At 36.9% G+C, this 13,220-nt stretch overlaps 1 protein-coding gene across 4 annotated transcripts; it reads right to left on the bottom strand.

Annotated features, from left to right (window-relative positions):
- Window positions 1-3,857: 3,857 nt before the first annotated feature.
- On the bottom strand, window positions 3,858-12,231 carry EPGN (epithelial mitogen). Of its 4 annotated transcripts, none has more exons than XM_081586762.1 (5): window positions 11,936-12,231; window positions 11,320-11,409; window positions 8,503-8,623; window positions 7,308-7,460; window positions 3,858-5,539 (listed from the first exon to the last, which is right to left on the bottom strand). In XM_081586762.1, the coding sequence occupies exons 1-5, from the start codon at window positions 11,976-11,978 to the stop codon at window positions 5,485-5,487; spliced, it is 462 nt and encodes a 153-aa protein (XP_081442888.1). In that variant the 5' UTR covers window positions 11,979-12,231; the 3' UTR covers window positions 3,858-5,484. The 4 variants fall into 4 exon arrangements, with proteins under 4 accessions (XP_081442888.1, XP_081442891.1, XP_081442892.1 ...); XM_081586765.1 differs by having other exon boundaries at window positions 5,485-5,539; window positions 7,434-7,460; window positions 11,936-11,978; XM_081586766.1 differs by lacking the exon at window positions 7,308-7,460 and having other exon boundaries at window positions 5,485-5,539; window positions 11,936-11,978.
- Between the last annotated feature and the right edge of the window lie 989 nt (window positions 12,232-13,220).

A 13,220-nucleotide genomic window follows, 5' to 3' on the forward strand; every position in this document is an offset into this window, starting at 1 on the left:
ATGAAATCTTGACCAACAGAGATGAAGGAGGGTAATACATGTGGAGGGAATAGGTGACAACCTAATATACAGATAGAAATTGTGAGATCTCTTCAGAGAGCAAAGGGCAACTGGTGGCTGCAGCTGATGGTCTGAGTTGGGAGCCCCTGGGAGGATAGGTAAGAAAGAGACCACCAGAGCCTCCCTATAGAGAGCCTCACACTACTGGGAGGGGGGCCTTTGTTAAACATGGTGCACAATGGGGAGTCAGCTTAGTTTTTGATCAGGAAGTTAACATAAACAGGGTTGAACAATGAGAAAACAAATCTGACAAAGATCGTAGCAGAGAGTGACTGAGGGTGTGGGCAGGGCAGGGAATCTGAGTCATTGGATGCCGCCCCTGACAGCTTCCAGGTTCTTTCATGGCTTGAGTGTTTTGCAGTACAACAAGGCCCTCTACAGGTTACCCATATGACTAGATTGAGAGGAATTTAGATGAGGCAGGATCTTAAAATTAATCCAGTCAAACCATTGTGGCACACTTTAAGATCCATAGGAACCCTGAATGAGAAGCATAGTGACAGAAACTGGCTGGGTGTCCAGGGCACACTCCTGATCAAAGCTATGTTAAGAATATAGGGTCAGAGCTGTGTATCTCCTATTATATATCCTCTATCTATGAGATCTCCTTTAACTCCTCTTATATATCCTGTATCTCCTTTTTTTCTAGAAGCTAGATTTCTATAGTAAAACATCTTGATTTCTAAATGTGGGCTGGATTTAAAACAGATGCCTTGAAAGACAAAGGAAATATACCTGTGGACTGGATCTGCCTTATAGGCTACACATTTTCAACATATAACTTTCAACCAGGAAGAGAATGTGGAGGTCATCTCCAAACAATAACTTCTTCACTTAACAGAAAAAGATAGCTAGTCCAAATGGCCCCAGCAAAGTTAGAGAATCACCCAGCCAGACTAGATCACAGGTCCTTTAACTATCCATTCTTTGCACATTTTTTTTTTAATGTTGCTTCCAATTTTTGCCCCAAGCTGGCCCACTACCATTGACTGTTTTTCTCTGAAGTGTATATGGCACTAGGGTAGGATTGAGGGTATTGTGGTGGGAAGGAGGTTGTTGAGATTTTCCTAGAGATGTGAAAACCACTCACTCCTCACCTCATTACCAAACTGAACCACGATGTCCCTGTTAGGACAAGGTTAGTGCCAGAGAACCCTGTCCACAGGCTGGGATCAAGTGTTCCCTTGTGACCAACTCATTCCCTACATCCTGGGGATAAACCAGGGTTCATTTATAGTCTAAAGTCTGTTCCCAGCCTGCACATTCAGTAGGCACTTAAAGCTTGTTCTGGCTCCACCCTAAGGATGGTATGCATATTTTAATAATCTGCAGATGACACCAGGAAATTTTTGTGGTCGATTCATGACAAGGTCATTATTTTATATATTTTAAAGAAAATAACTTTTTTCATTTGATTGCAAATCTCTTGGATGTATATTCAAACTCATAAAAAAAAAAGAAAGAAAATCAACCCTCCAACACTAATATTTTTCATAAAATGTTGGGAACCATTTTCATATAGGGTTTAAATAAGGGACTTGGGCATTAGATCTATCTGGTTCTATCTAGATCTATCTAGGCTCTGCCACTGAAAGGCTATGTGACCTTGAAAAAAATGATTTGCCTTCTGTAAGTCTTAATTGCATACAGGTGTGGGTTAATTAAAATAAAGCTAATAATGCTTTTCAAGCATTTTAAATGCTCATAAATGGTAGCTATATTACACTATTACTTCAGTTTCATTTGATAAGTAGAGACTCAGTATTGAATCAATAGTTTTGTACAGTTTAAAAAATCTAAATATGCCATTGTTTTTCCAGAAAGATGTGAAGCCTAACTAACATTCTCTTAAAGAAAACTGCTAGTTTGATACCTGCTAGAATGTGGTATTAACAGAATTTTAATCTAAGTTACTTATGCTCCAATATTATCTGAGACATGAAAATTACAAAGAAAGCCCATGAAGTATAGGCATAAGACCTGATTAAACAATTCAATTCTTCTTGTTACTGTATAATCACATTCTTAATCTTTATGAGATACTTCTCTGGAAGCTGTAGGTATTGCCCACAATCTATAACAGCCCTCGTGTTTCGTTTTGGCGGAGGAGTAAAATGTAGTGATGGATAACATTTTTTCACGTGGTTATTCTCAAGGAGTGTTTAGTTACTTAGGCCTTGTACTCTGAGTTGTGCATTCATTGAACATTTAACAGAAATTTGGAGCTGAATCTGGAAGATATGCTTATGAATGTGCTACTGAATAGGGCTGTGCCAAAAGTTTGGACAGAAATGTGGACTCACCCAGATTAGCAGTCCCAAGCTCACAAATTAAATTTCAACACTTCCAGTTCATCTTGGCAAATGCTAGTATCCTGATGTCAGGCAGTAATGATGTAAGCCAGAAAGAGTGGTGTTTTGCAATAGAGAGATTCTGGTAACCCTTCCCATGAGTGTGGGTTGTAGGATACCAATATTTACATCATATCACAGAGTGTGTTACAGTTTGCAAGGCAGAGAAATTAGATGGTTTACTCACGGTCTTCTGTGGAGAAGTGTCCTTCTGTTCAACATCAAAAGCTTAAATTGCTCATGTTTGCATTGTTATTTCCTTAAGACATTCTTTTTTCAATTGCATATAATAAATGGACATTTTCTTGCGTCCACAAAATGGGACGTTTCAAAATTAAAGGGTTGTATTGTGCCAAGAAACACTAAAAGACAAACTGTATTATAATTTCATCTACTTCCAATATAATTATACAAAAAAATAACTCAGGGAAAGTAGTTATAATTCCTTTTTTGTAAATTTACTCGCTCAAGCATGACTGAAATTATAGTGTTTGCTCTGATTGCCATCATGCTCCAAATGGCTAATTAATGAAGCACTCATGAATACTGATGACTTAAGAATATGTTCTCAAGAACTGAAGGGCAGACACAGGAAGGAGACAAAATGGGAAATGAAAGCAATTGATGAACCCCATTGGCTGGTTTGACTTAGTCAAAGATGCCAGAAATATGTTCTCATTTCTTTGTTAAATGACCCACCATACCTAATAGCTGAAAATGCAGTTCTGATACCAGATCTTCACTGGTAGGCTTCTTTTCAGGGTCTTATTTCATATAGGAAAAAACAGAAAATGAAAGATTTGCAGAACATCTTATACATGTTCCTACTGAAGACCTGCTTACAAATGTAAATATTGCCATAAGAATACCAGGGATTCCTTCCTGGAAAATGAACTCTAGGAGTTATATGAGCACCAGATTCCTTTGTATGACAGATCATAAACAGATGGCTTCTCAGGAGCCACACTCTAAATTTCCATATTTCTCATTGGGTGGATTTTATAATGTTAATGCCTACTCTTCCAGAGGTGAAAAAAATTGGAACCTCTGTTGGTTTTCTGTTTTGATCTACTTTTTGGTTTGGCATTTTGGGAACTTTAATTTCTTGTTCAATATCAATTCAGTTATGTATACATTTTAGAAATACTTATAGACAGCAAATATTTGTAACTTTTTAGTTTATCACCTCTCCAGAGACTTTAGTCTTACTTCCTCTTTCTTTTCATCAGGAGGCAGTCCTTAATTAAGCTTTATTGTTTCTTCCTGGACTCTCCTCAGCTTTTTAACACCTATTTGAAATGCTCAGGAAGAGGAGTCATTGGGAGGAACCTTCACCTCCCCACTCCTTGGGATGATGTAACCTCTGCATACTTTGTGAGATCATGCAGAAAGTGCTGATGTGCAATTCATCTGCATTAAATTCCTTCTGAAGGAAAAACAAACTGAGCAAGTGAAATGCCTTCTACTCAAAGGAAAGCAGAAGGTAGTTTTATTTAGAAGTGAATGAAAAGTCACAACTTGATGTAAGAGAAGCCATTGCTACTAGGCTTCCATTGTAAGAAAATTCACCTTTGACCCCTTTTTTAACCCATGCCATGATCAAAATATTTTGCTTATCTCGATGGACATGGATTTGGGTCAACTCCGGGAGTTGGTGATGGACAGGGAGGCCTGGCGTGCTGCGATTCATGGGGTCGCAAAGAGTCGGACACGACTGAGCGACTGAACTGAACTGATTCCACAACAGAAAAAAAAAAAGTTCATAGTCTTAGATGGAATCTAAAAGAAACATGGTAGGTACTATTCTTTAATTTCATGTTTCACTTCCTTTAAGAACAAATTCTTAAATTATTATTTTAACAACCAAACACTAAAATATACACCGAAGATGATATCCAGTGGTGTGTTTCAAGGTGAGGGGTGAGACTGGGGACAGAGATGGAGTTGAGAATAATCACACTTGCAACACAGATGTGGAAAATTTTCTCCCTTCTGTCAATACGAAATTTTAGTGCTAGAAAGGCCTTGTGGAAAATGACATGAAAGCCCAAAGAAATTAAGGGGCCTAGGATTATTAGAATTAGGTGGAAGAATAATGATTAAACAGGTAGGACCATAATTTTCAAATTGTTATTTCTACCAATGTTCCATTTTCTCCACATATAAATCTTCTATCAGGTATCCAGAAATGGTAAAGAAAGTTTCCACATGTTCTTTGTTGGTGAAAATGTCTGGTCCTTCAGTTTCTATTTCAGAATCAATTGTAGAATTGTATTCATCAGTAGAATTTTAGAATTTCAGTCCAAATAGTCACCAGGTAATTCCACTAACAATAGGAGAAAGTGATGAACATAAGCATTTGAGGACTAGTGAGTCGAGCACGAAATTTTATAATCCATTTAGAAACAAAAATGTTTTGCCTATTCAAGACTCAATATCCAGATAAGTTTTCAGTCATCAGAAACTCTTTAGCTTATTCCATATTTCACAGTGTTGTCACAAGCTTGGGATGATTTATGTTTGCCTTGGCCATTCCATTTTCTTTTCTCTAGCTTAGACTTCAGTCACACGTTTGGGTCACTGGAGGTGCCATAGCACTAATCTCATCCGAGTAGTTGACATCACATTCTTTTAGACACCATGAAAGTAGCATTTTTTGGATTTGGTCCATAGAGCTGTGGTCCAAAATCCTGGTAGCAAGCATAGTGAAGAACCTAAGCATGGCCTTGCTTAGGCTGACTGCACGGTTGATAATTATTGTCATGAGAATTCACATCTGACGTAGTCAGAAGTGTAAAACTCAATATCCCATAGGGAGAACAAAAACCACACAGAAGCAGCAAACCCAGAGTAGGACTGTGAACTTGACTTCTGTCACTGAGCTTGTTCCCTTGGCTCCCATGGCACTTTAACGATGACGGAGTCTAAGGACCAACGTTGAAATTTATTCTCTCATTTCACCATGATCCCAACTTTCTAGTCAGCTTGGGAAGTTTTGTTGTTTCACTTGAAGATTTCACTTTGGGGCCCACTGATTTACACCAATGCCTCATGAAAATTTCTTACAAAGGCTTCACAGTGGTCTTCCTCCGGAACAGATATTGTAAGGTGATTTCAATTTTAGATACCTAAAACAGAGCATTGGTTTCCATATGAATTTGACTGCTGTTTGTATAGCTTATTGAGAATTATATAAATGCTCTGGTATAACAGTTGCTCTTGGTGTCCCACTTATATCCCCTTTACCATCCCCATCCCCCAGCAGCTGTGGGTATTGATAAGGCTCATGTGCTATGTGCTGTGATTCATTGCTCAGTCATATCCGACTCTCTGTGACCCTACGGACTGTAGCCTGCCAGGTTCCTCTGTCCATGGGGACTCTCCAGGCAAGAATACTAGAGTGGGTTGCCATGTCCTCCTCCAGGGGATCTTCCCAACCCAGGGATCAAACCCAGGTCTCCCGAATTGCAGGTGGATTCTTTACTGTCTGAGCCACCAGGGAAGCCCAAGAATTCTGGAGTGGGTAGCCTATCCCTTCTCCAGGGGATCTTCCCAACCCAGGAATTGAACCAGGGTCTTCTGCATTGCAGACAGATTCTTTACCAGCTGAGCTTCCAGGGAAGCCCATAATAAGACTCACAGCACCATCCTTCTTTAGAGGATTGTAGCATCATCCTTCTCTAGAGGACTGTCCTCAGCCAAGAGAGGATTTGCCTGAAGATTTCTGGGAGATTCCAAGGCCCTGTCCCTTACCCCACCAGGAGCATTCTGACATCCACACCTGATGATGCTGGGCACTAAAACCAAGATCCCTCTCCTCCTTGGGTTGGGTCAGAGATGCCATTCATGTTCTAGGTCTCCCTGTGGAATCAGACTGAGGACAGATTTCAGCTGAAGCTACATCTTTGCTTCCTTTCTCCTCTGCTCTAGCTTTCCTACTTCATTACAAGTTTCAGCTTTGAGCAGTCCCTTGACCAATCACTCACTCAAGAATCTCTTTCATAGTTCTTCTTCTAGGGAACTTGACCTCAGACAGCTGTCTCACTTACAATAAAAGGTCTTACTTCCTTTTCTTTGTTTTTTCTTTCTTGAGCTCTTGTGAAGCTGATTTAACAGGTTTTGTATCAATCGATCCACAATTGATATAACAAATTTTACTCTAAGGTGCAATTATTAAGAAAACATTTTTTAATGTTGTATAGTAATTTTTGATCATTTTAAAAATGACAACTTAGTTAATAGAGTACAGCAAAAGAAATGTATTTTTACTTTTCTTTAATGTATGTCACATATTTCTTGACTTTTCCTTATATGTGGCTTTTAGGTAAAATTACCAGTGTGGAAAGGCCAGAGATAATAATTAATAATTAATACATGAGTAATTTATACTTAGTGGATCAAATTTGTCTTCTTTATCTTTTAGCAGTAGACAGTATCTCCTGAAGGTACCCTCAGTTGATGTCTGGGAAGAAAATGGCCCAAGTTTGTTACACACTTTCATTAATTTAGTACTTATATTTTGATGTGTCCATTCAACAAATATTTCCGGAGCACATATGGTGTGCCAAACATGGTATTCAGCACTTCATATAGTTGTGCACAGGACACATGTAATTTTTACCTTTGTGGACTGACTCTCCTACTCATTTATAACTTTGATGTAGGCAGACAGAGATGAGGATGAAGAGAAATTGTAAATTGGAGCTATCCTACTGCAACTGCAGGTAAATCTTTACCTCTTGTCTGGGTTTATGAGAAGAGGCATCAAAACTTGCCAGGTTACAGCCATATTTTCAGTAGACAATTATATATGTCAATGCTTGGTACATTGTAGGGGCTCAGTAAATGTTTGTCAAATGAATGAGTATCTAGTGACTTCATAATTTTTTTTCTTACCTCTTTCTTATGTAGCAGTAAAAAATAACAAGCAAACCACTTAATAGTAATCCAACGCCAATCCCAATTGCAATGTATTTTTCATAAGAATCCACAGCATATGAAGTTAAGGTCAAATGCTCACACCTTTCTCCAGTATAACCAGTAAAACACCTTTTAAAAAAAGAAAACAATGTATAATTTTAAAACTCATGATGATAGAAACACATATGACCAATTTCAAAGAATGAAAACAATTTAATAAAAATGATTTAAATTAAAGAGGCAACTACCAAATGAAAGTTGATCTGTTAAAGAAGAAGAAGCCATGGATTTTACACTAATTATTTGATTAAAACCCCATATTAATGCAGCTTCCCTCATTGGTAGAAGGGAAAGGTAGGACACTTCCATGAGTTGACCTAGAAAATTGTTAACCTACTCTTTCATAAGAGGGTGCTGAGTAAATCAATGGTCATAAATAGTATCTCAGTTGATCTAGAACTTTATATTCCTGAAGCATTTTTGCCTACTCTTTCATAAGAGGGTGCTGAGTAAATCAATGGTCATAAATAGTATCTCAGTTGATCTAGAACTTTATATTCCTGAAGTATTTTTGCCATAGTTTCATTTCATCCTATAATCAACTTGTAAAAACTTAGAAACATCTTTGCATGTTGTTGAAAGCTGGTTTGGGATTCCCTGCTGTCTCAGATGGTAAAGAATCTGCCTGCAATGTAGGAGACCCAGGTTCAATCCCTGGGTCAGGAAGATTCCCTGGAGAAGGAAATGGCAACCCACTCCAGTATTCTTGCCCAGAGAATCTCATGGACAGAGGAGCCTGGTGGGCTATACCCTATGGGGTTGTGAAGAGTTGGACACGACTGAACAACTAACATTTTTACTTTTCAAAAGTTGTTTTGGATTCAGTAGTTTTGAGGTGTGGCATGAGTTTCTGAATTTCTAACAAGCTCCCAGGTTACACAGATGCTGCTAATCTAGGAACCATACTTTTAAGCAGTGAAAACTAGGTAGGTTAGAAAAAGACTCCTTAGATATTCAAATACAAAGAGAATTGGTGAATCGTGTTCAGATCATGTACCGTTTTTACTGGGTAAGATAGAGGTGTATATAAATGTACCATATGAAACACCATGTGAAAGGAGGCATACATTCTCCTCCCATCTCTAGGACTTGGGAAGTTCTTTGCAATTACCGGCAGATGGCTTTCTCCAACTCGTGGTGGAATGCACAGACGCCATTGATGCAGTAACTGTGGTGGTCTTCCAGGCAAGGGTGTGAGAACTTCAAGGCTATGGGTACTTCTGTGTAGTCAGCTAGAAAAAGGAGATGCTGTATTAACAGGTGAAGTGGGTCACACTTTCATAGTAGATTTGTAACACATATACAAAAAGGCCTTTCATTTTAAGAATATTCTTTGAGTGCTCTGCCATTTGAACTATTGATTCATTCCTTTCGCAGGTTATATATACAAAGGTTAATATCATCTAGACATATTAATAAATTAGGTGGTGGAGGTGGACTGATGATCATTCTCTTCTTTAGAAATTTCATTATAAGATATAGATACAAGTCTGCCAAAAGGTGGCAGCATTGATTCTAGTCAGTATGGTATCTTAAACAAGGCTTCCCAAATGTATCCTGGATGCTAATAAATATAGAAGCTTTCATATACCTGAGAAGTAAGCACTTAGGGAGATGTGGATATATGCTTGTGAGATAATGAATTTGATTTCTCTTCACTCCCCAGAGGAGTGAGATGAGAATCTGCCCTTGCTCTTTTGTGGACCATAAGTAGCTAATGGAAAGGAAGTTGTTTTCCATAACTGATTTCAGAAGAGGTATTGTTATGACCCATATGTGAAGCCAGAAATAACTTATGGCTCAGGCTTAACATAGCTAAGACAATACCTTTGGATGTTAATTAGAAATTTTACTCAATTAAGAGGCATTATGAGATTGTAGGAAAAGCTGTGGAGTTGGAATTAGAAAACCTGGGTTTTGATTTCTAGCTCTTAGACTATTCAGATGACCACACTTGGTAAAACTTTTGTGGTCAAGTGTCCAGAAGCCTTTTTATGGGAAACTTCCTGTTGGGAAGCTGTACTGTGGCAAAATACATATATTTCAGAATGGTTATCTTTCATTCCTTGATGTATTAAAGACATATGCTGTTCTTGAGGTTTATGCAGTGGGAATGACATTTGGGTAAAATGGCATAATTTTAGTATATTTTAATATTTGATTCTTAAATTCTTCTCAAGCAGAATTAGTGGCATTTTATTTTTGTCATTGTTGTGAATAAACATCATATCTCTTCAACCTCAGTTGTTGTGTTATATCATATTCACCTTGCTAAGAAGATTAAGAGAATCATACTTATTTGTTCTTAGGGGAAAAAGATCTAAAAAGGCATACTCTTTTATATAGAAAATACTAAATTTCTAGGTATTAAGACTCCAGCAGGATACTATTGTATAACTTGATTTTGGTTGAGAACACACAACATTCCCTTAAAATTCATATTCATTTTGTTAAATGTAGCATAGTAAATCTAATTTCTCACCTTGATCATTAACTCTAAGGCAGTGAGAACTTCCCATTATAAACTGTACAAGGTTCTTCCTACATCAAGATTAAGTTCAATTAACCAAGCCTGAATCAGGACTTACTAGAAAATGTGAGAACTGAAAGAAGACATTTTTAAAGAGAGAGTAGACTAGAAACTCATCTTTCCCCTAAGGATAAGAGTATTATTTATAACTTTACAAAAATTTTCCTGAGGTACTGGATTCAGATTTTCTAGATTAAATAATAAGCAAGGTCTAGAATTCCCCCATCAAGAACGCAAAGGAAAACTACTGAAGTGATATATTCAATCCCTTTTCTTTCCATTATTATTGCCTGTTAACTTGGAGACTATTGACTTGCAGTTCACTATTAGGGAAGAAAAACGGTGGTGATGGGCACACTGTTACAACACTGAGAGGAAACTGTACTTCTTTAATTCCAACAGTATTATCTTTCAACAAGGATGCTGTCTCTTTGTTTAAAGGCTCAGAGACATGAAGAATTTGGCTAAAAGTTATTCTAAAAGCCACACATTTTGTTTTTCAAATTAATATATGCTCAAAAATTCAAATGGGTAAAATATTTTAAGGAAGCTTTTTAAAATTTAAAATTATTGGTGAAATGAAGAATACTTAAATATTACAATCTTTCATGTTCACAAACAAAGTATTTGACTTCATCTTCTTTTATTTGCCTGGCTCTGAGAGCAAGATATCATGTTTCTTCTGTTGTAAATCACAAAGCCCATTTTCCCATCAGGGGGTGAGATTTGATTTGCCTGAGAATCACAGCCACCTGACACACAGGTCTTGGCAGATAACAAGCTTCCTAAACTCACCTCTAAGAGTTCAAAGAGTGTGGAAACATGCTGATGCTCAACAGCGGCCAGAAACTATTTTAATAACAATAATAAAATATATCATCAACAACAAAAATTGTGTACAGGTGGTTGGGAAATACAGCATACACTAAAACAACAAAAAACCCCAAAGACAAACAAGAAAAAAGACGTTTCTGAAGATTAGAGAAAGTAGATCAAGGCTTCATCTGCTTGCCAGAATCTTTTTGGCTGCAAAAGCTCATAATTACAGATCAAAATATTGTTACTCATCGAGAATGTAAAAATGGGGACAAATTGCCTCTAGACATGCCTGGGTTATTGGGAACTCAGCAGGAATCAGGCAGAAAGTGCAGCAGGTTTCACATCCAGGATTGTAACTGAAGACAATTTTCTCTCATCTGCTCCACTTCCTCCTTTTAAAAAGACGATTCTTTGAGACATATTTACCTGTCACTTTCATTTCACAATGTCCCAATAAAAGATTGTCTAATAATAAGATATATGTTTTAAAATGTCCAATGTTGCTTTTATCACAATCCAAATTTTGCTCAAACATTTTTTAAAAAGTCACTTGAAATACAAAAGTGTGAAGAAAAATACCTTCTGTTTTGTTAACTGTCCAGTTATTCTGCTGGGTTGTGATTGGGGGGCTTATAGTCCTGGCTGCCTCTCCAGTCAGTGCTGTCATTGCTGTGTGAAGGAGGGGAAAGGCATCTTTAGCAGGCAAGCCTCCTTCTATGTACAAGCAACAGATCAAGTTATTCTGTCTATTCCCACATCTGTTCTATTTTTAATTCATCTACATTTGAGATCCATAACCTATTAAGGGCAGTTTTCTGACAGTTTCTCATGAATATCAATTCCATTCACTACATTACAGCTAGAGAAAATAGAAACCCACTAATTGTTATGAGAAAATGAATACATTTATAAACTCACTCAATCACAAGGATGCTATCATATCATAGTTAAAATGTCTCAACTGCTCTTCAGTTGTATAGAACAAACAATACAGAGATCTCAGGAAAAAGGTATCAAAAAAAGAGAGGAACGTGTCAAAACATTACATAAGAAACTAAATGAATCCACGGATTCTTTGCTTGGATCTTTGTCATAAAGAACAATTGCTAAAAGCCAACTTCTCACTCAGAGAAAGCAAATCCTGTTCACATTTTACAATGACACAACATTAAGACAATAAAAAGAAATGACCTACCATTGAATAAGAGATAGAATGATACTGGAAACCCGAAATCCATTTCCTGCACTTGTTAATAGTATCTTGCTCTTATCCTCCTAGACCGATGGGTGGAAGGTTTTTATTGAGCTCTCTCAGAGGCTTTCTTGCATTTATATTTCATGAAGCGTCATCTGGCAGTTCTTAGCAATCAAAAAAATATGTTCTTCTGGCAGCAGCATGAAGCCTTGGGGCGTTCATGCACTTGTTTAGGATACCTGCGTTATCTGGTAGTGTGATCAAGTTTTTCTTTTGAAACACTGGTTTCCTGTTACCTGTGGGCATAATCATGTTTGTAAATGTACTTAAAACAACAAAAAAGAACTGAATTCAGGTAAAGCTCCCCTGGTGTGAACAGAATTGTTCTAGCTCCTAAGCTGCTAGCAATCTGTGCAGGATTCCAAGAAAGGGGAGTTTTGATATATCCAAACATCTTAACCTGTTAATAAAAGAAATATCCCTGAAGCTGTAGTTATTTACACTACTTTTTAGGACATATTGGGTTACACTGTAAATCAAGATATTTTGTTATTTAGTGTCAGGAGAGAACAATTAAATGTGCATAAAAGTAAAGGTTTAATATTCCATTTTAGTTTTTGCTACTTAGTTTTAGTATTTCAAGTTCTGTAAAAATAATTATTTTTAAGAGTATAACATTTATCTTTATGTTGTTTTTGCCATTTAATATTTTTCTGAGTAAATGGGATGGCTACTAAGTTCTAGGAACTACAGTTCTTAAAAATGTGCCCCAGGCTAGAGAGAACCAGTAAACCACCAAAAACTACTAACAACAGCAATCATAATATCATCTCCAATAAGATGAAATTAAAATATTTATATTTGGTACATCTAATGAATAGAAAGTTTCAAGTTTAATACAACATTCACTTTTTTTTTTTTGCTATTCATCTACTTATGATTATTAAAGTATCATTTTTAAGGCCAAAACATGTAATTATTGCTATTACTTTTTGTGACAATAGGAGCTTCCATAAATTCTCACTTGCCCCAATTTATAATAAAATAATTTATAAATATGTTTTGCTGAGGTGTTAAAGTTTTCTACCAAGAATTTTAATTGCTCATATTTTCTGTACCTTGAAAACTTGTATAAGTCAAGATAGGTTGTCATTTGCATCATGTCCACCCAGCAAATTCAGTTTACCAGAAAGGATCTCTTTCACTATTCAAATATAAACTTGGCTTTAGAAATCACACAAGAATGAGCTTGTTGAACTCATTATAACTTGGGCAATCGCTTACC

This window comes from Giraffa tippelskirchi, chromosome 1 (genome assembly GCF_054371585.1).
Source record: "Giraffa tippelskirchi isolate mGirTip1 chromosome 1, T2T-mGirTip1v1.2.pri, whole genome shotgun sequence".
Taxonomy (NCBI): Eukaryota; Metazoa; Chordata; class Mammalia; order Artiodactyla; family Giraffidae; genus Giraffa; species Giraffa tippelskirchi.